We start from the raw sequence: 27752 nt of genomic DNA, 5'->3' as shown, positions 1-27752 counted from the left end.
GTTAGCAGGAAGTTGGATTTAAAGCAAAACAAGTTGGGACTCAAACCTGTCCTCTGATAAGGGATATCAGGTCGGATTGCATTTTTTTAAAAAACATTCAATTCATGTATTTCCCATAAGAAAACACTTTAAAGACCCAACTATGTTAAAAGTAAAAGAATGGGGACTGGCACAGTAGCCTAGTGGTTGAAGTCCTAGCCTGGGGCGCATCAGGATCCCATATGGGCACAGGTTCAAGTCCTGGCCAGCCCTCTTCCTGACCAGCTCCCTGCTGGTGGCCTGGGAAAGCAGTTGAGGACAGCCCAAAGCCTTGGGAATCCTGCAATCTGGAAGAAGCTCCTGGCTCCTGGCTTCAGATCGGTGCAGCTCCCAGCCACTGTAACAGCTTGGGGAGTGAATAATCAGACTGAAGATCTTTCTCTCTGTCTCTCCTCCTCGCTGTAGATCTGACTTTGCACTAAAAATAAAATAAATCTTTTTAAAAAAGTAATATTATGCTGTTACTAATTTAAAAAATGAAATGAAGGAGTGACCATATAACCGACCATCAAGGAAATCAATACACGGCAAAGAAATAAGGTCAAAGGAGTAAGTCATTGAGAAGACAGAGCAATTGTAAACATCAAGATACCTTATAACTAGTTTCAAAGTACATGAAGCAATGGCACACGTTTGGCCTGTTTGTTTAAACATCAACTGGGACTCCTGAATTCCATGTCACTGTACCTAGACTTGATTGCTGGGCGCACTCCCAGTTCCAGCTTCGTGATAATGGCATCCTGCGGGGCGGGAGGTGAGCTCAATGGTTAGGGCCCTGCCAGTACGCAGCAGACACACACTGATTCAGCTTCTAGCTCCTGCTCTTCTGGGCAGTGAACCGGCTGGTGGAAATTTTCTGTCTGCCAGTCTCTATTTCTCCAATTTTCAAAAAGATATACAAATAAATAAAAATTTAGAAGAAACTTTCATGGAAGAAGAAATGGTAGGACATCAACATGTCCTTTTGGGCTATCCTCACTGCTTTCCCAGGCCACAGGCAGGGAGCTGGATGGGAAGCGGGGCTGCCGGGACATGAAGCGACACCCATGTGGGATCCCGGCGGATGCAAGGCGAGGACTTCAGCCACTAGGCTACCGGGCACCAAAATTTTACTAAATTAAACAAAAAATGTTAAAACAATATGAGTAAACGATTCTTTGCAGAATGCAATTGCCTTTACAAGCATAAAACAATGTTACTCATTATGACAGATTCACCTAGAAAACTAAAACATTATTCCAAGTAGTGCCGTAAAAGCTTTTTAAAAAAATCAATTATCCATTCTTGAGTGAAAATCTGAACAAATCACAACCAGTTCCCCACCCTGCTGAAGAGCACCCACAAAAAAAGCATTGTCGGGGAAGTGCCTACACAAAGCAGGAACATGTTATGTGCTGTGGCACCGGCACCCCACATGGGCACCAATTCATGTCCCAGCTGCTCCATTTCCCATCCGGCTCCCTGCCTGTGGCCTGGGAAGGCAGCAGGGGATGGCCGAAGTCCTTGGAACCTACACTCACGTGGGAGACCCAGAATAAGCCCTGGCTCCTGGCTTCACACCAACCCAGCTCCAGCTGTTGTGGGATTTGAACAGTGAACCAGTGGATGAAAGATCTTTGTCTCTTTGTCTCTTCTCTTTGTAAATGTACCTTTCAAATAATTAAAAAAAAAAACCCATAAATCTTAAAAAAACCCTGAAATATAAAGGAATGCCAATTAAACTCACAGGAGATATCTCACAGGAAACTCTACAGGCAAGAAGAAAATGCAGCGACATATTCCAGATTTTAAAAGCAAAAAATTGTTAGCCCAGGATAATGTGCCCAGCAAAACTTTCCTTTTGCCTTTGAAAATGAAATACAATTCTTCCACAGTAAAATGTTAACAGAATATGCCTCTTCTAAACCTACATTAGAAAGGATACTTAAAGATGTTCTCTTGAGCACCCATCAAAACCAACAACAAATGAGAAGAACATCCCAATAAAATAAAAACAGAAGACTAAATCAATGAACAACCCATTGTTAAAATGACAGGACCAAATTACCACCCATTCAAATTAACTCTGAATGTAAACGCTTTAAACTCATCAATCAGACATCATAGATAAGTAGACTGGATTTAAAATACCCCATCGATTTGTTGCCCATAGGCGACATTTCACCAGTAAGTATCAGTGGGAACTGTAACTCATGGATTTTGATTTTTTTTGTTAGTTTCATCTCTTTAAAACACTTTTTCTCTCATCAAATTCTTCACTGACTCATAGATCATACAGTAGTATCATTTTCTTCAAGAAGTTCCTGATTTTCATTTCTCCAGCAACACATTAATCATTCAGCAGCATGTTATTTAACTTCATGGCATTGTAAATTCCTATTTTTCTTCCTGTTGTCGATTTTGTATTGTGGCTTTTCATTCAAGGGGATGTACAGTAACTGTGTAATGGAGACTGTCATGTCCAGATGTGAGGATACAATGTAGTGTGCCTCTCTATTTCCAGATCAGAGATGGACTGCCAATGAAATTGAAACTATACCTTGACAATTGGATGCTGGGCTCTGCCATTGCCCAGGCCTGCAATGATGGACATATGAGTGTTTATAAAGAACTATGCTATAGTAATGATATAGGGGAACTGAGTGGTGGGGGAGGGAAAAGGGGAAATCCCAGGGCCTATGGAATTGTATGATAAAATGACAATAATTTTAAAAATGAAGTGAAAAAATAAAAAAGGAAAAGGAAAAAACCCTCCATGTATGAGACCAAGATGGAGCTTCAGGTTCTCGACTTCAGCCTGAGAAGAACATCAACTGGGGAACAAATTAGCAGGTGGAAGATTCTCTCTTTGTCTGTAATTCTACCTGTCATGTAAATACAATCTTTTTTTAAAAAAAGACATTGCTATTTACAAAAGTATAAAAATATGATATACTGAGGGGAGTAGTTAGGTCTGGCAGTTAGAATGCCTGCATCTGGCAGTAGAATACCCAGGTTTGAATCCCACATCCAGCTGTTGCAGGTCCCGGGAGACAGTGGTGGCTCGGGTCACTGGGTTTCTGCCACCCACATGGGAAAACTGGATCGAGCTGCCAGTCCCTGGCTTCCGCCTGGGTTCAGTCCTGGCCATTGTGGGCACTGGAGAAGTGAATCAGCAGTTTGAAGGTGTTAGCTTTTTCTCTCAAATAAATATTCCGAACACATGGCATACATAATGATAAATCTGACAAGAATGTGCAAGACTACAAAACGTTTAGGAGAAAAAAAAAATAAAATTAGATAAACGGAATGATATGCTATGTCCAGAAGCCATACTATTTAATATTGTTAAGATTTCAATTCCCAATTTCCATAACATTATAAATTGTTACTGATATAATGTCGGGGCTTTTAATTGATCGGGATGATATTCTGCCAGCTCTACCTTCAGACCAGAGATGGTCTCCCCAAGAAACCGTTGAACTTATCTGGACAATCAGATGCTGGACTTTATGCTTGGTAGATGCTTGCAATGAAAGAATCTCAACTGAATTTGAACTGTGGTAATGCAACAAGGTGGAGGAATCCACTAAGAGGGTTGTGGTTTGGGAAGGGGTAGGGGGAATCCCAGTGCCTATAAAACTGTGTCACATAATGCAATGTAGTCAATTTAAAAAAGGGATTCTCTAGAAAAAAAAAAAAGACTTCAATTCCCTTTCAAAGTTATCAATATAATTAACATACTCTCCATCAAAACATTGGTAGAGTCTTCTCGGTAGCACTTGACGGACTGATTCTGAATTTTACTTGGGGCTGCAAGGGGAGAACGCATGGCAGACACTGAGCAAATCAACGAATAGATCTGTCCATCTGTGACTCTGACACTGAAAGAAACAAAAATGGATTTTTTTAAAAAGGTGCATTCTGCAAATGTCTGGTTTCTTACTGACGTTTGCAACTTGAGTGGTTTGTGCTTATTCACGCCTAGTGAGGATGTCCCGCACCAAGAGTAGGATTTTAAACTTCGAGACTGCTGGAACATCTGGGGCTCTTCTGGGTTTGTGCCTCACTTTCTGTGTTGATAAAAATTTTTAGAATTGGGGTGATTTTGTTTTATTTCTTCTTTTTTTTTTCACTTAATCTAGGCAAACACACACAAAAACGTTATCTACTAGGAAGCTAAGAAAAGAGCATTCTTGCTCCAGAAATAGTGGCACCCCTCCCCAGCTAACTGGTTGCTAACCACTGGTTCCCAGACCTGCTGATGTCAGGGCCGACTCACTGTGACATTCACCACTGACTCAGATGCTTTAAAGGGGCCTTCTAAGAGATGCATTCCATGTGCCTGAGAGTAGAATGCTGAAGGGGTTGGGAGGGCTGGAAAGACAGCAGGAGCTCTGAAAGACCTCAGGAGCAGCCGACCTAGCCCAGCTGAAATGAGTTAAAATCCAGGCATTCGAGTGTTAAATGGAACTCCTGGTCTCCCCTCCCCCGGGGCTCTGTGGGGAAATAAGTGCAACATCCTAAACTGTCCATTCACATTTCTTGGAGAAGTAATCACTTAGAAGGTATTATTTGGATGGAGACCACACCTTTCGCATTGCATACGAACTACTCTGATTGAAGAAGGCTTTTAAGTTCTGCAGCTGGCCACTTTCTAAGGGAAACGAGGAGTACTTTGGGCAGCTCCCGCAGTTAGAGAGGCAGTGAAAGGACTTTGCAGACTGGAGCAATTGAAGCATAGGGTGGTTTACTTTTTTTCTTTTTTAAGATGTATTTATTTCTTTTATTGGAAAGGCAGATTTGCAGAGAGGAGAGCCAGAGACAAAAATCTTCCATCTGATGATTCACTCCCCAAGCGGCCGCAACAGCTGGAGCTGAGCATATCCGAAGCCAGGAGCCAGGAGCGTCTTCTAGATCTCCCACGCAGGTGCAGGGTCCCAAGGCTTTGGGCCATCCTCTCCTGCTTTCCCAGGCCACAAGCAGGGAGCTGCATGGGAAGTGGGGCCACTGGGATTAGAACCGGCGCCCATATGCGATCCTGGCGATTTTAAGGCGAGGACTTTAGCCACTAGGCCATCACACCGTGCCCTAGTCTTATACAAATCTTGGATCTAAAACAAATTGTTTTAGATCAAGAACTTTGTAAACTGAGTCACTGTGAACTTAGAAAATTAAGCAATTTCTGCATTTGAAGACCATCAATGTACAGGGAGAAGATATTTCTTAACCTCTTTACAAACTCATTAGCTATTCTCTCCTTTATATTTCCAAATCCTTTGCAATCTTGTTGCAATTTCTTACCTCACTGAAATGTAGTCATTTAATTGTCTCCACTCATTAGTTGGTGAATGTGTCAAGATCAAAATGCCATACTTCATTTTTGTTTTTCTCATATTTCATTATTTCTTCCATAGGAACTGTCTGAAATATGGTGATCCATGACAGTTTTGAAGGTACAACTATCACACATTGCTTCTTCTTCTATCAGTCAAAACTAAGCCTATTTCTAAAAGACATAAGATGTTCTAAAAGGGCCACAATGAAGGAGAATTATTTATTCCTATAAATGTGAAGTCTGATGGAAATATTCATCACTCTCCAGTATTTCTTGACATTATCAAATAACTTTAAATAAGAGAACTTTTTAAAATTTTCATTTTAAACAAGAGGACTTTCAGTTTCATTTTCCTTTCATTGGTTACTTAGCATTATTGCTGTCTCTTTTCGCGCAGCATGGAATTCCTCAGCAAGTGGAAATGAGGACTTTTTAAAATTAAAGTCTGTTCTCCTTCCCTTTCAATTTGACAAGCATTGGTTGAGATCGCTATGCAGTTACCCTTCCCTTAAATGAAGAAACTTTTTAAAAAAGGAAAAATAAAAGAGATGGAACATATCAGGTGCTGCTAGGAGACACGCAGAAGAGAGCTGCTGAGCACAGAGGCCCGGGGGAAGCTCACGGAATGAGAAGTTGCTTTGCATGAAGGCTTTTCAGATGGGCAGGAGAGCTGCAGCCGCGGCTTTGGAGGTGAGGCTTACCTGGTTTCTGTCTTGGGGGAAAGTGAAAAACTGGTTTGATGAGGATCAGGTTAGACAGCTTTTGACATAAATGTCACCAGTGTGATGGCTGAGATTTCTCTGACTTGAGAAAGTGTCCAGGTTAGATTAAGGGAAAGTAAGATTCCAGTGGGAGCGTCTTGAAAGCACCTAACAGCAGTTTGGTGAAAATTACATATATATATATCCGACATATATGTATATACATATATAAAACAGAATACATATATAACAGAATATGTATGTATGTATATATACACACACAACGGAGTGGAAATAAAATGAGTTGGAAAACTTCAAGGTGACTATGTAAGGTTGGGCATACAAGCGGCAGGCTCTACTGCCTTAGTGCTGACCGGGGAACTGGGGTCACCAAACGCATCGCTGCAGTTTTAAAAGCTAATTTTGCTTGCATATCATGTGGATGATTGACAGAACACTCGTGACGAGGCTGTGCCGACTAAGGGTTGTTAGCAGAGAGGTGGAGCGCTAGCTAGAAAGGCAAGATTCAAGAGCCTAGGGCTCTAAGTTCTTTGCAGGCATGCCTAAGGGAAATCTGTCTGCATTCTTGCAAGGCTCTTGCAACTGCAAAATGGGTCCGATGAGATGAAGATTACTGCATAGCATTAAGATTGATTCACGCAAAACGCTTGGTAGGGCGCCAAGAGTATAGTAAATCATTAACACACAATAGCTGTTACAAGTGTTTTGCTATTACCACAGCTTCCCCTCATCCTTTTTTTTTTTTTCCTATGAGCCACCACGTTTTCAGCAAGGTGCAGGGTTGGGGGGCGTTTGTTCCCTTACTCTCCGGCCAGTACAGGCTTTTCATCAGATCTGGGGTCTGAACTTGTTACACCGCGGGATCGTGGGGCGTGAGCGCGGTCTGGCCGCGGGTGTTGGGCACGCGTTCTCATACACTCCCCCCCTCCACCTTGTCCGAGAATGGGACCGCCCTCGACGCGGCCTCCCCTCCCGGCGGCAGCGAATGGCACGTCCCACGCCGCCTCGGGGCAGCCCGCCCGCCGAACCGGAAGCAGTTGGGGCTGCGGCGCCGGAAGCAGTCGCCGTTTCGGGGCGTGGGGGAGGAGGAGGGCCGGGGCGGCGCGGCGGGGGAGGAGCCGCATCCACTGCCGGGTGGTGGTGCCGGGGCACGACGGGTGTCACTCTCGTGGCGACGGAGGCTCGGGGGCCTGGGCCAGCCGGTCGGAGCGCAGGCGGCAGACATGTTGCTGTTCGTGGAGGTACGTGCGGCGCGGCTGGCGGGAGGCGGCGTGGCGGGCGCCGGCCGGTCCCAGGCCGGTCCCCGGCGCCATGTGACTCGGCCGGGGCTGACACAGCAGCTGGGCCGCGCAGGCCGCGGGGCGCGGGGACGGCGGGCCGGGCGGGCACCGGGCGGGCGCGGGGCCGGCGGGCCGGGCGGACGGCGGGCCGGCGTGGGCTCTCGAATGTTCTGTGGAGGGAAGCGGCTGCCCGTGGCCCCGGCGCGAGCCGTGAAAGGCACCGCTTTGACCTTCTCGTTGGCTTCCTCGGGCGGCGGCGGCGGCCTGGGGTCGTGCCGGACGCTCGCGGGCTGCGGGGCTCTGGCTCTGCTGCAGGGGGACCCCGGGGGAAGGCTCGGGGGGCGGCTGGTGCCGGGGAGTCCGCCGCTGGGAAGGACCCTGGAGGGGGTTGCAGGTGGCGGCCAACCTGCGCCGGGGGCCACGGGTTCGGTGCCCGCTGTTGCAAGCGCCCTTGCTTCCTCGCCTGCAGTGAGCGTCAGCTGACTGCCCGGCCTCTTCTGCTCTGGTTCCAGCTCATATATTGTTCTTTAGACGTTGGTGAAAATTTGTCGGTTTTCACCAAAAAAAAAAAAAAAGGCAACTTGGCGTGGTCGTCTAACTCTTGGCCCACACAAACAATCTTGTTCCATGAGGGAAAGAGTTTGCTCTTTGTGTAATGAAACTAGGCGCTGGGCGGTCTAGTGTGGGATGGGTGTCCACCCCCCCCCCCCGCCCCGGCGTTGAGAATGAAATCTCGTAATAATCCAGCATAGAAAGTAGTATTTTTCCTCTTGAATTAACATTGTATAGCTGATAAACTTGAGATGGACTTAGTAGGTTGTGAAAGGCATTGCTGCCTTCGAGTGTCCCCAGCGTTCATGATAAGCATTCATTTTGCGATGTTCTGAACACAAAAAACCTCCAACGATTGAGTTCACGGTTGACTTTTTTTTTTCTTTGATCCTGGTCGCCTTCCCTCGCTAGAATGAAAGATGATTTTAGGCAGTGCCAGTTTGTGTTAGGACATAATACTGCACCTTGTAGACATACATGTTTTTGCCAAGAGAAAAATGGTGATGTTTGATTTGTGGCAATGAATCCCGGAAGAAACTTTTGACCTGCAAATTCGCTCCTCTGGCTGAGTTAGAATGCGAACTCCAGAATGGCTCCGTTTCTCCGTTTCTCGGGTCTTTGAGCTCGAGCCTTTCCTGTCGCCGTAGCAGCATGGCACAGATCTGCCCTGAAGGAAGTTGAGTGCAGGAGGTGAAGGAACTCGGTCAAAGGAATGTCGAGGGAGAGCGTTCTGAGGTCAGATCTCGGCCGGGCTTTTGCAGCGTCCATCTGTCCGACACAGCAGTTCCCACTAGCCCTACCGCGTCTCCTCTGCTGCTTTTAAAGTGAATGTCTTTGTTAGCCATTTTCTTTGTGAGTTGGTATGTCGATGAATTTTTCTTAAAATTTTCACTAGAAGCGATCAATCTCTCAACGTTGAGGGTTGAGTCCCTGTTGGAATCTTGTGAAATGAACGCATGGGGAATTAAGCGTTTGCCCTAGCAGGTAAGATTCCTTACATTCCACAGGGGACTAGCTGGGCCCACGTGTCAGCTCCCTGCCTTTGCCGAACGCCAGGCAGCAGGTGAGGGCTCAGTGGGTTGGGTCCCTGCCACCCGCGCAGCGTGCCCTGGACTCTGGCCTCAGCTCAGGCCTGGCCCTCGCAGCCTGTTCCAATATCCAGGTTTAAGAAAAACCACCACCTTGGTCGTGTGGTGTTTTGTTAACTAACGTTTATCCCTACAGTGTTATGATAAGGAATTATTCTTAATAAGTAACTGCAGCTCAGAAGGTGGGTATCCAAGGTCTTCCGAGAGTAGGCAATGTGGTGACTAAAGTCTGAAGTCTAGTCTCTTGGACACAAGTCTCACTCCAAAACTCACTTTTGTACTTTCCCCTCAGCCAGGGTTATTAATCTGAGTTCTTGGATAGAATTGAGGAAATACTTGAATATGGTTGAGCAAAAAAAAAAAAAAAAAAAAATTCCTGTTAGTTTTTACTAGTTTGTAACCAAAACCCAGTTGGGAGTTTGAAATTGTTTAACTTTTAGTGGAGACAACAGTGGTCTGTGACCTTGTCATCAGGAAAAAAGACATATTCCTATCACACCAGAGTACGTCAAAAGGTTCACTTAATGGGAGTATTTTGTGCAAAACTTTAAAATTCATACATACTTTTTTAAAAAAAATTTATTTTATTACAAAGTCAGATATACAGAGAGGAGGAGAGACAGAGAGGAAGATCTTCCATCCAATGATTCACTCCCCAGGTGAGCGCAACGGCCGGTGCTGCGCCGATCCGAAGCCGGGAACCTGGAACCTCTGCAGGTCTCCCACGCGGGTGCAGGGTCCCGGGATTGGAACTGGTGCCAATATGGGATCCCGGGGCGTTCAAGGCGAGGACTTTAGCCGCTAGGCCACCGTGCCGGGCCCCAAAATTCATACATACTTTTAAACAACGTGCCTTTTCCATAAACTTTTGGAGTACACATTAGTTTTTCCAGGTGTTCTGAAATATCTGTTCATTTTAAAGTAGAGAAAGGCTCATGGTTATTAGAAATGCTGAAATGTTTTGATAACTGTATTTCACCGTAATTGGTTTACTTTGCTATCTTGTATGTGTACCTGGTATTTAAAGCATTCTGAGGGCCATGGGTTGTTGGTGCGGCATGAGGCAGAGGAGCGTTCTGACTGCTCTGCCATCCCCAGTGTGTCATGTTGGGCCAGGTGCATCTGGTTTCTGAGTCTGTGCAGGCTTTGCTTGTGTACTCATCTGTGGAAAGCTGCATGTTGGACCCTAACCTAACTACTTTATAAGTGCAGTCAGTGGCATAAATAAGCAGGTCTTCATACAAAAGGGATATTATGAGTGTTACTGTGTAGATTTTGTAATTATTTTGCACTGAACTGAACTTCTAATTTTTAAGATAAAATGTTAAAGGTCCTGGGCCCAGCATGGTGGCCTAGCGGCCAAAGTCCTCACCTTGAAAGCCCCGGGATCCCATATGAGCGCCGGTTCTAATCCCGGCAGCTCCACTTCCCATCCAGCTCCCTGCCTGTGGCCTGGGAAAGCAGTCGAGGACGGCCCAATGCAATGGGACACAGCACCCGCATGGGAGACCCAGAAGAGGTTCCTGGTTCCCAGTTTCGGATCGGCACAGAACCGGCTGTTGCAGCTCACTTGGGGAGTGAATCATCGGACGGAAGATCTTCCTCTCTGTCTCTCCTCCTCTCTGTATATCCGGCTTTCCAATAATAAAAATAATTAAATCTTTAAAAAAGAATGTTAGCGGTCCTTTGTGGTAGCATTAGAGGCATGGAGATAAGTGTGTGTTGTTTACCATGTGCCAGCCCCTTAGATGTTTGGCCTTGTGTATATCTTCTCAACCCTTTGCACTCTAGTTAGTGTTATTAGCCTTCCTTGAAGTCCAGGAAACTGGAATTTGCATGAGGTAATGCAGCTGATGAATGCTGCTGTTGGAGTTAGGCCTCAGGAGCCGTGCAGTAGTGTTCTGTAAACGTGCACAGCCGGTGCCTTTTACACAGGGATTCTGTTGACTTGGGTAGTTTGGTGTAATTTTGGGCTTTTTGTTTGTTTCAGTTCTGAATGAGGCCCCTGTGAAAAGGTAAAAAGGTTTGATAATTCACAGATGTGTCAAAGATGACCTCACTTGAATTTCTTTACAACAAATTCTGTTGGCATAAGACAGCTATGTGACCCTTTCATCGCACTTTTATTTAGTTATGAAAGTTTTTGAACACTGGGGAGGCAAATTGAAATTTTGGAGGATTTTTGTGGTTAACATCTTGTTCAGTTTTCACACTATATTTATGCCTCTAATACTAGTCGTCAGTTGTGCTGGCTTTAGTTTGCTGGTTTGATTTGGTTTAGTTTGGTTCCAATGGTGCCTTTTTTTTTTTTTTTTAAAGATTCGTTTATTTATTTATTTATTTATTTTTTAGAGATGTATTTACTTTTATTGTAAAGTCAGTTATCCAGAGAGGAAGAAATTCCGTCCATGACTCACTCTCCAAGCGGCGGCATTGGCTGAAACTGAGCCAGTCTGAAGCCAGGAGCCAGGAGCTTGTTCTAGGTCTCCCACGCGGATATAGGGTCTCAAAGCTTTGGGCCATCCTTGACTGCATTCCCAGGGATCTGGATGGGAAGTGGGCCGCCAGAATTAGAACCGGCACCCATACTGGATCCCAGCGTGTTCAAGATGAGGACTTTAACCGCTACGCTATCGCACCAGGCCCAATATTCATTCATTTTTATTGGAAAGTCAGATTTACAGAGAGAAGGAGAGACAGAAATCTTCCAGCTACTGGGTCACTCCCCAAGTAACTGCAACTGCTGGAGCTGAGCTGATCTGAAGCCAGGAGCCGGGATCCTCTGCCAGGTCTCCCACATGGGTGCAGGGTCCCAAGACTTTGGGCTCTCCTTGACTGCTTCCCAGGCCCCAAGCAGGGAACTGGATGGGAAGTGGAGCCGCCAGGATATGAACTGGCGCCCATATGGGATCCCTGCACATGTAGGGCAAGGACTTTATAGCCACTAGGCTACCGTACCAGGTCCAAGTGTTTGTTTTAATGATTATTAAAATTGGGTGTCTGTCTCTTTGAGTTTTCTAACACCACATATTTTGATGGATGATACTGTAAGATGCTTTAATAACACTTAAATTGTGGTTTTTAATTGTAAAATGTCCAGACAAGCAATTCACAATTAATTTAAGCACTTTTTAAAGTTGACAGTCCAATAATATTATCAGGCATATTGATATGCCATCATTACCACCATTTTACATCCTGCAAATGTGAAAATGTCTGTTACATAAACATTTCTCATACCATTTTGCACTGTTTTGTCTAAAACTAATGATTTTTTAAATCTATAACATTGTAAATTTTAGGTTAGTTTTTTTAGAGAAAAATTGTAGAAAAAGTAAACAAATGATTGACAAGAAAGGTTATTTTGAGTAAGTAAATCACTGACTAGTTGTTAAATGTGGTACTGAAATGTGTATTGGAGCTGCGTGTGAAAGTTAAGAATAAGGGAAAGCCTTGGCAAGTAATAGATGTAATGGGCTGAAAGGGAGTGTGAAACATGAAATAACATGCTCAGAAATTATATAAAACTGTCCGCAACGCTCCAGATCACAGTATGTATGGACTTTTTTCAGAAAAGATCCAATAATGACTATTGACATTATACTGTAATTCTGTCAGTTTGGGTTTGTTTGAGCTGTTTGCCAACACTACATTTTTTTTTTTTGAATAGCAGATTTACAGAGTTAGAGAGAGTGGGGTGTCTTTCGTCTGCTGGTTCACTCCCAAAAGGCCACATGGCTGGAGCGAGGCTGAACTGAAGCCGAGAGCCAGGAGCTTCTTCTGGCTCTCCAACATGGGAGGAGGAGCCCGAGGTTGGAGTCATTCTCCAGTGCTATCTCTGGCCAAAGGCAGGCTGCTGCATGGGAAGCAGAGGAACAAGGACTAGAACCTGTGCCTGTCTGGGGTGCTGGTGCTTGAGGTGAAAGGTTAGCATGCTATGCTACTGCACTTGCCCCAGCCCCACATTTCTTCAGAACTCATTGAAATCAGTAATGCTGGGGCCCGGTGCCGTGGCCTAGCGGCAAAAGTCCTCGCCTTGAAAGCCCCGGGATCCCATATGGGCGCCGGTTCTAATCCCGGCAGCTCCACTTCCCATCCAGCTCCCTGCTTGTGGCCTGGGAAAGCAGTCGAGGATGACCCAAAACATTGGGACCCTGCACCTGCATGGGAGATTTGGAGGAAGTTCCTGGCTCCTGGCTTCAGAGTGGTGCAGCACCGGCTGTTGTGGTCACTTGGGGAGTGAATCATCGGATGGAAGTTCTTCCTGTCTCTCCTCCTCCCTGTACATCTGACTTTCCAATAAAAATAAGTAAATCTTTTAAAAAAGAAATCAGTAGTGCTTAATATTAGACATGAATATATAAAATCCATACTTTTAATCGCCCTTGGAGCTTAAAAATGTGATTTTCGGGGCCGGGCTGATCCTCTGCCTGCAGTGCTGGTATCCCGTAAGGATGCCTCTTTGTGTCCTGGCTGCCCCAGTTCTGATCCAGCTCCCTGCTTATGGCCTGCATACTTTGCCAGGATGTGGAGGATGGCCCAAAGCCTGGGGAACCAGTACTCACATGGAAGATGGAGAAGAAGCTCCTGGCTTCCAGCTTCAGATTGGCTCATCTCTGACCATCGTGACCATTTGGGGAGTGAACCAGTGGGTGGAAAATCTCTCAAGCAATATTAATAGTAAAACTTAAAAAAAATGTAAGATTTTGACTGTAGTTAGAAATGAAATGGTATGGACAGGATTGTGGCACAGCAAGTTAAGCTGCTGCTGGTGGTGGCGACATGTGGCCGGTACAGATCTTGAATGACGTACCTGGCACAGTAGTAGAAGATGGCCCAAGTACTTGGTCATGTGGGAGATCCCTTGAAGCTGTTGACTCTTGAATTTGGGCTCCTGCATGGCTGTTCATCCCATTTGGTAAACCAGCAGATGGGATAAACTCTTGGTCTCTCCCAGTAATTCTGCATTTCAAATAAATCTTAAGTAAACAAACAAAAACCAGAGTCTCAATTTGTGTTACCTTGAGGTAGAAAATGTAGGTTGCTGAGAAAGCCATTGTGAAGTTATTAAAAAGTCTCTTTAAAAAAAGATATATTGATTTATTTGAAAGACAGTATTAGAAAGAGGTTTGCTACACTGGTTCTCGCCCTGGGTTGCCAGTCAGGGCTGGGTCAGACCGAAGCCAGGAGTTCTCCCCTATCTGCCAGGTTCCAGCCTACCCGTTTGCACTGCCAGCCCTGTGCAGTCCTCTGGTTGTGGTGAAGTTTGTAACATTTTGTTTGTTTGTTTTATTTCTTGTTTTTTGTTTTGTTTGTAACAGTTTGATTTATCATTGCTATAATAACTGCTTTGCTTAAACTTTTTGATGTTTCCTAGCTGAGACAAATTTCCGATCTTATTGAAAACAAAGTTTCATATTATGCACTATTACTTTCTGTTGAGGGTATTGGAATCTTAGGCTCAACTGCTAGCTGAATGATCTGAAATAGATGGCAAAATTTTCTTTTATTTTTTTAAAGTTCCTTTGTGTAATTTGAGGAGAATGTCATCTGACATGCGTGAGTTCGTGTTTGTGGTGTTGAATGTTTTCATTAGCCTTGTAATACTGTCAGGGTGAGGGCTCAATGCATTTGATCGTGTAGTCCACTCGGCTGTCTGCAGGTGTTGCATCTGGTATGTACTAGTTGCCTTCCCAAAAACCGATGGAAATGTGTGCTTTCTGTTGTACATTACTGGCAAGTTCATCGAACTCTGAGAGTAGCACTGATAATTGCAGAAACTCAAGAGAGGCAGAACTGACAAGGAAATGTGAAATATTTTCCAGTTCTAATCCAAGTTTTGTTGACCAGTCTGCTCTGAGTTGGGGCAAGTCAACCAAATTAATTACCTTATTTAAATATTTTATAGTTATACTTTTGGTTGGGTAAATGCAACTTTTTTTTTTAAGATTTACTTATTTGTTTGTCGCAAAGTCAGATATACAGAGAGGAGGAGAGACAGAGAGGAAGATCTTCCGTCCTATGATTCACTCCCCAAGTGAGCCGCAACGGCCAGAGCTGTGCCGATCCGGAGGCCTTCTTCCAGGCCTCCCACACGGGTGCAGGGTCCCAAGGCGTTGAGCCGTCCTCGACTGCTTTCCCAGGCCACAAGCAGGGAGCTGGATGGGAAGTGGAGCTGCTGGGATTAGAACAGGTGCCCATGTGGAATCCCGCCGTGTTCATGGTGAAGACTTTAGCCACTAAACCATCACGCTGGTCCCCGAGAAAGAATTTTCTTGTCAGGGCAGAAAAATCAGGAGTAAAGCAGGATTTATGTAACACATTGCTAATACTTTTTTTTTTTTTCCTAATTCTGTGTATTTACTTTTTATTGGAAAGACAGATTTAAGAGAGAAGAGACAGAAGATCATCCATCTGCTGGTTTACTTCCCAAATGGCCGCAGTTGTGCAATGGCCAGTGCTGAGCCACTCCAAAGCCGGGAAGGAGCAGGAGCTTCTTGTGCGTCTCCCACACCAGTGCAGGGTCCTAAGGCTTTGGGCCATTCTGTGCTTCTCTCTCAGACCACAGGCAGGGAGCTGAGTGGGAAGTGAAGCAGCCAGGATATGAACCTGTTCCCGTATGGGATGCTGGCATTTCCAAGGGGAAGGTTAGCCAATTGAGCCATGATGCCGGGCTCATTATTTCATACTCATTACTACAGAACAATGAAGATCAACATACGTCGCCTCTTACTCTGGGTGGTTACAGCATTTAACACTTTTCTGGGACAGATGTCTCACTTATTTAGTTCTCAGGCTTGTACAATAACTTGTAATTTTTCAGAAAAGATCAAAGGTTCACCAAGTGCTTCCAGTGGCAAGAGCTTTTTCATATGAGTGAGAAAGCAATGTAATGCACTTAAGTTATTACTAAAATATCTACTATTGGTTGTGGAAAATGTAAATTTAAAGGACAAAAATTTGTGGTTGAGCAAGGTAAGGAAAATGGGATTTTTCCAGCCTATTGAGATGGAGGAGTAAGATAGGAGGATAATAATGGAGTAATCCTAAGACATTTAAATACGTGGTTGTATGAAAGAGTAGCTAAAAGTTTGTACTCCAGCCCATCTGAATCCCTGCCTAGACTGTGATACCTTGAGTAAGTTGTTTAGTCTCTGTTTCTCAGTTTCTCTCTCCCACACTAGGGTTTGTTTGTAAATGTCTATACCTATCTCCGGGCTGTTTACAGGCATAATGTTCAAGGTGGAACATCTGGGCAGGCATTTACTGCCAGAGCACTAGATCTGTTAAGTGAACCCTATAAACATGGAATTCTGTTTTCTTAGCACTTATATTTAAAAACAACAGGTTTGGGCCGAACACAGTAGCTTAGTGGCTGAAGTCCTCACCTTGCACGCACCGGGATCCCATGTGGGCGCCTGTTCTAATCCTGGCTGCTCCGCTTCCCATGCAGCTCCCTGCCTGTGGCCTGGGAAAGCAGTCGAGGACGGCCCTAAGCCTAGGACCCTGACCTGCTTTAACCACTGTCTCTCCTCCTCTCTGTATATCTGACTTTCCAACAAAAAAAAAAATCAGTTTTTTAAAAATAAAATCAACAGGTTTACTAACATCGTAATGGACATTAGGAATAAAAATACACCCTTTCTTGGATGATTCGATATTTGGTGGAATCAACACCAGCAGATGGAAGAACTTTCTCTCTGTCCTCTCCATAAAATCTGATTTGTTTCCAATAAAAATAAGCAAGTCTTAAAAATAATAATAATATTTTCAGGGCTATCTGAAACTGTATCCTAAATGTTAGGTTACCTATTAATTTTTCTTTGAAGGTTTATTTGACAGAAAGCTGAACAGAACTGGCTTCCATGTGCCTTTTTTTTTTTTTTAAGATTTATTTATTTAAAAGTCATATACAGAGAGGAGCTGAGCCAATCTGAAGCCAGGAGCCAGGAGCTTCTTCCAGTTCTTTTTCCCAGGTGGGGTTAGGGTCCCAAGGCTTTGGGCCATCTTCTACTGCTTTCCCAGGCCACAAGCATGGAGCTGGATGGGAAGCAAGGCTGCCGGGATTAGAACCAGCGACCATATGGGATCCCGTTGTGTGCAAGGCGAGGACTTAAACCACTACGCTATCAGGAAGAGCCCTTCGTGTCCTGTTGAGGAAGTAGTGGGGTAGCGGGCTGAGCAGAACGACAGTGGCGGGAGCCCAGCCACCTTAGCCACCTGCTGCTGTCCCCTGGGCTCTGCACGTGCTGCAAGCCTTAGGAGCAAGAACTGGAAACTGAACTCAGCAGTTAGTGAGGGAGTTGACTCAGTTGCCCCAAACTGTGCTTTAACTGGTCAGTCACTGCCGGCACGAATGGTGCTTTAATCGGGGATTCCATGAGCCTGCTGTGTAAAATTCTTAGGGAGATGCCTGTAACAGGTTTATAGTGATGTTTTGTGGCAATCTGTAACACTCCTCCTTTCCCCAAAACTAAATGCTTCTTATGTGGAGGTCCCCCTTATATATTCTTTAAAACAATCTACAGTCCCATCTGATTTGGGTAGTGGGAATTTGAGGATGTAATTCCATATTTTCCTCCAGAGGACCAGCAGTGATAGCTTTATTCTCCAGCGTGGGAGGTGAATGGATCCTGTTTTTTGTTTGTTTCCCTAACAACTTGGAGAGCCTGGAGAAAGTGCCCTAAAATGGGCGCGTTACCCTGCTATTGATGAACAATAATTACTATATTCCAGGGACTCATTAAAATACGAACTCTTTGGCCTTATTCCTGAACTTCTGAATCAGAGTCTGCACTTTATTAAGATTCTTAGGTGATTCTTATGCATGTTGGAGTTTAAGAAACATTAATTTAGCCTATGTTCAACTAATTCATTTATTCATGAAATTTTATTATTAATCTGTGTACTGTTCAAGGTGCTAGAAAACAGTGACCCATATGCACCCAGTACAGACCACATAATTTGAGATTAGAATTTGTGTTTTGTGGTGGAGGGTGAATTTTACTACCATAAATGTTATCGTTAACTAGAAATTAGCTGTACCTTGACCCTAGAATAAAAATCATTGCATATTTGAACTGACTTCTGCCCTGGGGACCATAGTTCTTAGCTGTCTGTATCCATTTCTTCTGGGTTGGTAACCATTCCTGGCGAAGCAGACCAGGAACCCTCAGGCTTGGGTATGGGATGATGCTCCTTATTAGCATATAGTGGACTTCTTGGAGTCCATTATAAGAGCGTGGACGTGCCAGACCAGCGGTGCTGCATCTTGTAGCCCGGATCATGAAAGTAACTTTTTCCTGACCTGTAAAATATGAATGATAACTTTAAAATAACCAAGGTTATTATAAAGCTGAGCCGAGTGTTCCCTAAATATTATTATCCTGCTTCAGAATGAGTAAGGAATTCTCACTTTAGATTTCATCTTTACTTCACACAAGAGACCTGAAGTATTTCCTGATAAGGCTCTCACGTTACTAACCTAAGTTAGTAACTTAGAAGTTTGCTTTTTCTTTTCTCAAGTACTTGTAGTATAGTGACACTCTCAGTAATAGAGATGTAAGAATTTGAATCTGGATGACTGATCTGCCATGGGGCAAATAAATTTAACCAATTTATACATGTTATTTCTGTTTTACAGCATTTATAGGGTTAAGTGGCATGGGATTTCTGTTATCTAATAGTAAATCGGTAAGTAAAACAAAAAGTTCTATATGTCCAAAGAGATGATTTCATGATATTTCTAGTGATTCTTTCTAATTCTTGGTTCAGTTTCCTTGAAGCTGCTGTCTCCTAGGACAGCTTGTAGTAGTTTGACGAGATATTGATGGCTCCTCCCATTTTTTTGAAAAGATTTATTTGTATTTGTATGTCAGAGTTACAGAGATGGGGAGAAACTGAGAAAGAGCCTCTCTGTCTGTTGGGTCACTCCCTAGAATGGCCACAGGTCTCACTGGGGTGGCAGGGGCCCAAATATTTGGGTCATCCTCTGCTCCCTTTCCCATAGCATTAGCAGGGAACTGCATTGGAAATAGAGTGAATGAACCAGTGCCCAAATAGGCTGCCACTGTCGGACACAGTGGCTTCGTTTGATAAGCCACAACACCATCTCTCAGTTTTTCTTTAGTCAAAAAGTGTTCTGAAAAAAACACTTGTATAGAAATCCTTGAGGCTAAAATTTACTATATAGTAGGTCAGAGTGTGAGCATGTTAGGGTTTTGCATTAGTATTGACACATTGCATTCCAAATGTTACACCAGTTTTTACAAGAAGATTTATTGTCATCTTATTGGAGAGTCAGACAGGAACTTTGTACCCACTGCTCCAATCCCCATAAGTCCACAGGCCTGGAACTCCTACTTGGATGTAGGGACCCAAGTCTGCCGGAATGAGAAGCAAAGCCCAGGCCTGAACGCAGCTGCTCTGGTGCAGGACTGTACCAGTGTTAGCCACTCTGCCAAATAGCCACTGCTCGCTCTCTCATTAAAGTAAATCTGAAAAGTAAATTTCTGAGACAAAAACGGTGTATATTTAATGCTTTTGATTGAACATTGCCAATCCTTCAAAAAAGTGGCATGGTTATAGTGGTGAGCTGATTAGTTCTTAAACATGTCACAAAGCTGTTAAGTCTGGGCAGTTCTTGGGCAAAAATGTTATTTTGTAATTAATTATTCCTGCCTGTCGTTTGCACATTTTAAAATGGTTTATTTGAATGGCAGAGAGATCTTCCATTCAGTGTTCATTCCCTACATGGCTGAGCCCGTCAAAAGTCCAGAAGAACCTGGAGCGCTCCGGGTCTCCCACATGGATGGCAGGGCCCAGGCTCTGGGACCATCTTCCACGGCTTGCCCAGGTGCATTAACAGAGCTAGATTGGAGCAGCCGGGATTCAAACTGGTACGTTGACATCCTAGCACTTAACTTACTGTGCTTTTTTTTTTTTTTTAAAGATTTATTTGTTTTTATTGGAAAGTCAGGTATACATAGACAAGGAGAGACAGAGAGGAAGATCTTCCGTCCGATGATTCACTCCCCAAGTGAGCCGCAACGGCCGGTGCTGTGCTGATCCGAAGCCAGGAGCCAGGAACCTTTTCCGGGTCTCCCACGCAGGTGCAGGGTCCCAAAGCATTGGGCCGTCCTCTCCTGCTTTCCCAGGCCACAAGCAGGGAGCTGGATGGGAAGTGGAGCTGCCGGGATTAGAACCGGCGCCCATATGGGATCCCGGGGTGTTCAAGGTGGGGACTTTAGCCGCTAGGCCACGCCGCCGGGCTCTTGCTGTGCTTTTTTATGGTTTATTTATGTGTTTCAAAGGCAGATGTGAGAGGGAGAGACCTTTCATCTGCCCTCAGTGGCCACAACAGCTCCGTCTGTGCAGGTCTGAAGCAAGGAGCCCGGAGCTTCCTCCAGGTATCCCATCTGGTGCAGGGACCCAAGCACTTGCCTTCTTCAACTGCTCTCCCAGGCACATTAGCAGAGAGCTGAATTGAAAATGGAACATTCAGAATTCAAACCAGCACCCTTACGGGATCCCAACATGGTAGGCAGCAGCTTTACCTCCTATGCCACAGGGCCAGCCCCTTTTCATATTTTCTGTTTGGCAGATATCTTAGTAATTTGAAATTCTGTTGTTAATATGTAGCGGTGTGAAGTTTCTAGGTTTTTCAGTGTTCTTATATACATATTTATGTACAATGATTTTATGTGTTAGCACAGATGATAAAGCAAAGTGGATCTGCCGTTGTGGTAACTCTGGCATTCTGTGTGGGAGGGCTGGTTTGAATCCCAGCTGCTCTGCTTCCAGTCCATCTCTCTGCCGACTGCCTAGGAAAGCAGTGGAAGATGGCTCACGTACCTGGCTCCAGGCTTTGGCCTGGTCCATTCCTGGCTGTTGTCATTTGGGGAGTGAACCCCTAGTTGAAGATCTTTCTTTGGAATACTTTCCCCATATTTACAGTAGAGGCCCCCTTCATCCTAAGATAACTTGCAAGACCCCCAGTGGGTGCCCGCAGACATGAATAAGACCAGTTTATGTTGTGTTTTTTCCTATTTATACATTCCTATGATAGAGTTCAATTAATGAAGAAGACATTGTGAGAGAGTGGCAAGAATAACACAATGAAGCAGTTGAAGCACTATACTGTAGTGAGATGAGGTTAAGCTCACAGTACCTTAGTATTATAGATGGTAGCATCCGAAAGAATTTTTATCTTGAAAGCTTCCAGTTGTTCTGTCTGAAGTATTTTACGTGTTCTTGGTATCTGAATGGGTTGCATCACTTGTCTTGTACTTTGGGGCCTGATCACAGATGGGCTGAAGCCCCAGGCCACAGGTGAATGCGGGGTAAAGGCGTGGTTCACTTCCACATGAGTGCACCTTATGCTTATAATTTGAAAGTAATAAGTTGCCCGTTTCTGCACATTTTTCTTAATACTTTCAGACTGCGCTTGACAATGAGTGTTAGAAGTTGCCAAAAGCTAAATTATGAATGACTGGGGGAGGAATTATTGTAGGATATATAGATCTGTTTCATGTGTTTGTTTTTTCGTTTTGAAGTTTTCTTTCAAGTTGAAAGATAGAAAGCTACATTTTTATTAACCATTTATATAGATGAACATTAAGGCTGTTTTCAGTTTTCACTCATGGAATCGGTGCTATAAACAACTCTATATCTGCTGTAAAAAGATAATCTTTAAAGTGTATTCTCTGTGGGAGTGGTGATAAAAATAAATATTTCTAGAAGTATTACTTCTCTGTATGCCCAAGAACTTAAACTTTGATTATTGTTAGCTGAGCAGCATAGGATGTATCAGAGTTATGGGTTGTATGTTGCTGAAGGTGTGTATTTCTTTATTTTGATTGATTGCATGTTTGAAGAAATAATTCTGAGTAAAGAGGTTGAGTGTTTTAGTGTAATTCTTCAATATTTGAATATTGGTTATTAAAGATTTATTTATTTTTATTGGAAAGACATTTACAGAGAGAGAGAAACATCTTCCATCTGCAGTTCACTCCCCCAAATGGCCACAATGGCCGGTGCTGAGCCGATCTGAAGCCAAGACCCAGGAGCTTCTTCTGGGTCAGCCTTGTGGGTGCAGGGTCCCAAGGTCTTGGACCGTCCTCCATTGCTTTCCCAGGACATAAAGGGTATGTCCCAAATAGGATCCCAGTGTTTGCAAGGCAAAGACTTACCAATGAACGATCACACTGTGTCCTCACTATTTCATTTTTAAAAAACTATTTTTGAAGCTGACAGGAAAAGGGTTCCCATCTGCCAGTCTACTCCCCGAGTACTTGAAACAGCCGGGCTTGGAGTCAGGAGCTGGGAACCCAATCCAGGTCTCATATGGTTGACAAAGACCCTACTACTGCATAGGGGATGCTTCAAAGATTTGGGACCTCCCAATTGTTGATTCTTTGTCTGTATTTGCAGAAATGTCTGTATGCGCGATGGCCCAGTGGCTAAATCCTTGTCTTGCATGTGCTGGGATCCCACGTGGGCACTGGTTTGTGTCCCTGCTGCTCCACTTCCCATCCAGCTCGCTGTTTATGTCCTGGAAAAGCAGTGGAAGACAGCCCCAGAGCCTTGAAACCCTGCCCCCATGTGGGAAATCCAGAATAACCTTCTAGCTTTGCATCAGCTCAGTTCCAGCCCTTGCAGCCACCTGGAGAGTGAACCACAATGTGGAAGATCTTTCTCTCTGTCTCTCCTTCTCTGTAAATCTTTCTTTGCAACAAAAATAAATAAATATTATGACTCAGACCCATTCAGTGTACATACTAGTTGCAACTCAGTTCTCTTGTATCTCGATGGATGCAGGCTTATAACCACTGCTTAAACATACCCAGAAATGACTCCTTCATGATGAACTCTATAGGAGCCGGCATTGTAACATAAGGAGTAAAACAGCTGCCTGGGATGCTGGCATCCCACGTGAGCGCTTGTTCGTGTCCCAGCTGCTCTGTTTCTGAGCCAGCTCCCTTCTAGTGAACTAAGAAAGGTTGCAGAAGATGGCTTAAGTACTTGGGCCTCTACATCCGTATTAGGAAATCTAGATTAAACTCCTGATTTCAACCTGACCCTTCCTAACCGCTGTGGCCGTTTGGGAATGATCCAGTCACAGATGCAAAGTATCTGTCTTGTTTTCAGTCCTTCACTCTGTAACCCTGACTTTTAGATAAATAAATCTTTTTTAAAAATTGAGGCCAGCCTTGTGGTATGGCAGGTAACATGTTTCTTTCAGCATACAACGTTTTCATTTTATATATTCAGTAGTAAATTATTCTGGGTAGGTAGTTTTTCAAGGCAGACATCTAGCAAAAGGAAAACAAGTTCTTTCAATACCCATTTAAACGTAATTCTTGAAATTCCTACAAATATGAGAAGATGCTGAGTGACCAAGAACAAACAGAAATATAGATTTAAGAAAAGAACCTAAAGGAACATTAGGAAATAATATTGTTAAAGGAGTTAGCAACTTACTGAACAGGTTGAGCAGCGTCTTTTTGTTGCTGTTGTTCTTGCAAAGAGTGACAAAAGATGGAACTCTTCCTTCTCACTGTTTGATCCCCGATGGCTGCAACAGCGTGTCTGGGTTGGGCCAAGGCCGGAAGCCAAAAGCTCGACTGTCTCCATGTTCTCCAAATGAGCGGCCAGGGCTCAAGCATTCTGGCATCTTGTGCCACCCCCTGGGTACTTCCGCAGGAGCGGGCATTGAGATCAGCATTCTGGGATGGAATGCCTTGACGTGCTTGCCCCAGTGTCTTGGAGACAACAGAATTAATAGGCTGGAAGAAGGATATTAAGAAATTACTTTTAGACTAATAAATGGAAAGAGAAGCTGATAGGTGGAACAGAGTAGATGAGACATATTTTACTGAGCTTCCAAAAGGAAATAATAGAACAGTTAAGATAGAAAGGCAATACTTGAGGAGAAAAGGGCTGGAAATTTTACAAAAGTCATGGCAAGAGTTCGATTTCACGGAACCCAGTGAACTAATTATTACAAAACTGCAAAAATTGTGTTGACAAAGGCGGAATAACCAGAGAGAAAAGATACAACGAGAATGGCAGCGAAGGTGCTGCTGTTGAGGCATAGTGACTAAAACCTCCTCTTGCAATGCCATCATCGCACATGGGCACCAGTTCATCTCCCGGCTGCTGCACTTTTAGTCCAGCTGTCTGCTCATGGTCTGGGAAAAGCAGCAGCAGATGGTCCAAGTACTTGGGTCCCTGCCCTCCTTGCAGGAGATCTGAAGAAACTCCTGTATCTTGGTTTCCGTCAGGCCTACCAGCAGTTGCAGCCATGTGGGGAGTGAACCAGCATTTGGAAGATGTATTCTCTCTCTCTCTCGCTAAAACACATACAAATGATCTTTAAGAAAAATGGCAGCTAAACTGATAGCTCAGCTTTTTGCTTTTTAGCTTTTGAGAGAGGCGCAAAAGGAGATTCAGTCTACTCTTTCACTTCTCAAGTGCCTGCCACACCACTGCTGGACAAGGCTGACACTGGGAGCCAGAAACAGTCCAGGCTTTCCATGGGGGGCGGGACCCTAGTTACAGGAGCCAGAGCCACTGCCTTTCAGTGTCTGCAATGACAGGAAGCTGGAATAACAGACCAAAGCCAGAAGCCCAGCCTGGGCACTGCCTGTGGGATGCAGGCATCTTAACACCAAGGAAAACATTCTCTCCTGAGAGCTTTCTTTCCTAGCATAGTACAAACCAGAAAGTAATGGAATATCTTTTAATGTGTTTTAAAGGGCGTGTGTGCCTGCCGAGAATGATGTGGAAATGGGTGCCAGCATTGTGATGCCATGATCCCATACGGGCATCGGTTCAACTCCTGGACACTGCACTTCCGACCCAGCTCCCAGCTAGCTGAAGGTTCCTGCAAGAGCAGTGGAAGATGGCCTAAGTGCTTACACCAGCCGCGTGGGAGACCTAAGGAAGCTCCTGGCTGGGGCCTAGCCCTTTAGTTGTGGACATTTGGGGAGTGAGCCTGTAGGTGAAAGATCTCTTGGCTTTCTCTTGCCTGTATCACTACTTGTCAAATAAGACTTAAAGGAGTGTGTACTTGTTTGTTTATTTATTTAAAAGGTAGATTTACAGAGAGCGGTGGGAGTGAAAGGAGAGGTGGAGAGATTATCTGCTAGTTCACTCCCCAGATAGGCAGAGCTGGATAGATGTGAAACCAGGAGCGAAAATAGAGGTAAAGATATCTCTAGAGAAACCACAGCTTGAGAGAAAAATTTTTTTAAAGATTTATTTATTTTAATGGAAAGGCAGATGTACAGAGAGGAGGAGAGACAGAGAGGAAGATCTGCCGTCTGATGATTCACTCCCCAAGTGGCCACAATGGCTGGTACTGCGCTGAACTGAAGCCAGGAACCAGGAGTCTCTTCTGGGTCTGCCACATGGGTGCAGGGTCCCAAGTCTTTGGGCCATCCTGGACTGCTTTCCCAGGCCACAGGCAGGGAGTTTGATGGGAAGTGGAGCAGCTTGGATTAGAACCAGCGCCCATGTGGGATTCTGGTGCATTCAAGGCGAGGACCTTAACCATTATGCTATCGTGCTGGGCCCAGCTTGAGAAAATTTTAAAATTCTGGGAGGTAGTGTTTGGTGTAGTAGTTATTATCCCACATGGGATACCTGTAACCTACTGGAGTGCTTGGGTTCTAGTGCCTGGCTCCATTCCAGTTAAATTCACAGCGTGGGCTTGACTAGTTGGAGCCGTCACCCCGTGGGTGGCCCCTGTAAGCTCCTCACTGCTGCCTTTATCCTGCGGAGCCCAGGCTGAGCGTGACGCAGGACCCTGTGATCTCTTGTCTGTATTTAATGTCTGTCTGATTTCTCTCTTTCTCTGCTTCTGAGTTAAAAACAAGGTATATAAATATTTTTTATCTGAGTTTTTTTTCTTTCACTAGAATATGATTTCAGAAGGAAGTTGTGACTACAAAAAATAGTGATGACCAGAAACCATAATCCACACATAAGTACAGTTAAATACTGACTGCTATAAATGACAACATTTTCAGTTGTGATGCTGTCATATTTCTTTAATCCTGAAAATCACATTTTTATTTATTTTAATTGTGTGAAAAAGAGATCTTGTAATATTTGGTGTGTCATGGATTAATAAGCACTAGTGATTTCTGTGTGATACATTAACATATCTTAAGGTTTGTAAAATGTTGCAGTGGGTGTCTTTATAGTTTGAGTATATAAGTACTTGACATAATTTCCTTTGTCCCATTCTGTCTCTGTTCTCATTTCTTTTCTTTTTTTTATAGTGTCCAATAAAGACTATGTCAGTTTTCATGCCAGTCTAAGGATTATTTTAAGTCAGACGCATACAGTAACTCCGTGTGTGGTGTGCATGAGTGTGTGTGTGGGTTTCTGGAGTTTCTTTTATCTGTTGTGATTTCCTTTATAGCATCAGCTGCTTGTGATTTCTCTCTTTGGAGCTGATTTTCTGTGATGAAAGTTTGCATTTTACTTGTGCTTCCATTTGGTGATTATTTTGAAGGAATGCATTGATTTTTTTCTTTTTTTTTTTTTTTTTTTGCCTAGTAGAACTTTGGAATTAAGATAGTAACTTCCACTCTTTTTTCTTCTCTCTTTTTTTTTAAGATTTATTTTTTGAAAAGTTAGATACACAGACAGAAGGAAAGACACAGAGGAACATCTTCCATCCGCTGATTCACTACCCAAGTGGCCACAAGCAGGGAGCTGTGCCAGTCCAAAGCCAGGAGCCAGGAGCTCTTGCGGGTCTCCGACGCGGGTGCAGGGTCCCAAGGCTTTGGGCCGTCCTCAAGTGCTCCCCAGGCCATAAGCAGGGAGTTGGATGGGAAACGGAGCTGCTGGAACATGAGCTGGCCTGGGTGGGCAAGGCGAGGATTTTAGCCACTAGGCTAACACACCAGGGCCAGTAGCTTCCAGTCTTAGCTAGCATATAGGGGGCAGTGTTGTGACACAGTGAGTTAAGCCGCTTCCTGTGACTTCAGCATCCCACATGAGGTCTAATTTGACTCCTGGCCTCTCTACTTCCTGCTAACGCATCTAGGAAAACAACGGAATATGGCCCAGGTGTTTGAGCCTAAACAGTCCTTTTAGGAGACCCAGATGGAATTCACAGCTCCTGGCTTTAACCTGCCCTGGCCTTGATGCCATTTGCTGATTGAACCAACAGGTGGAAGATTCTGTAAGTCTGCCTTTACTAAGTAAATCATTACCTCTCACTGTTAATAAAGGCCGACAAATTAAGAAGACATTACCTCAAAATTAAGAAAGCTGAGACTTAGATTTGTTCATACGTGGTGCAGATTCATAGAGAGCTCTGTTTTCAGTTCCAGTGGGCTCTCAGGCCTCAGTCACGGTGGTACCGTCAGCTTGCATTGCAAGTGTTGAGTTAGAGGTACTTCCTACAGGCTGAAAGGCCTCTGTATTATGATTTTTCCAGGTACAGATCTTACTCCTTAAATTTTCAATATTATACTCTTTGTACTTACCAAGATTCAGAAGTTTGAGAGTGGTCAGAGTTGCACCTTACTGTCTATTTTCCAGGATGGGGGCTTATCTGATCCTCTAAGACTGGAGGATAAAAATGTTAATGTAGGCTTTCTCTATTGAAAGTGCTTGGTATCAGACTAACTGTACACAAGGCAAGAGAGCTGAGCTATCACAAAATCCTCATAGTTCTGTTGGTTTAGTGGTTAAAGTAGCGTGTCTCCTTTCTGAGAGGCTCGGCTTGGTTCTC

The 27752-nt window shown here is 44.3% G+C and overlaps 1 protein-coding gene across 6 annotated transcripts in view; it reads left to right on the top strand.

The window, feature by feature from the left end:
- Window positions 1–5962: 5962 nt before the first annotated feature.
- The window catches only part of LARP4 (La ribonucleoprotein 4), a 59275-nt gene continuing 37485 nt past the window's right edge, over window positions 5963–27752 (top strand). The window contains exons 1-2 of one of the 6 annotated variants that reach the window (XM_058673124.1): window positions 5966–6046; window positions 18642–18691. In XM_058673124.1, coding sequence (XP_058529107.1) covers window positions 18662–18691 — 30 coding nt within the window. In that variant the 5' untranslated portion in view covers window positions 5966–6046; window positions 18642–18661. Of the gene's footprint in view, window positions 6047–7162; window positions 7320–18641; window positions 18692–27752 lie in introns of those variants that run through there. The other 5 variants (XM_058673121.1, XM_058673122.1, XM_058673123.1 and 2 more) reach the window with 5 other exon arrangements.

The sequence above is a fragment of the Ochotona princeps genome, chromosome 15, assembly GCF_030435755.1.
Source record: "Ochotona princeps isolate mOchPri1 chromosome 15, mOchPri1.hap1, whole genome shotgun sequence".
NCBI lineage: Eukaryota > Metazoa > Chordata > Mammalia > Lagomorpha > Ochotonidae > Ochotona > Ochotona princeps.
This window is presented reverse-complemented; position numbering and strand designations above follow the sequence as displayed.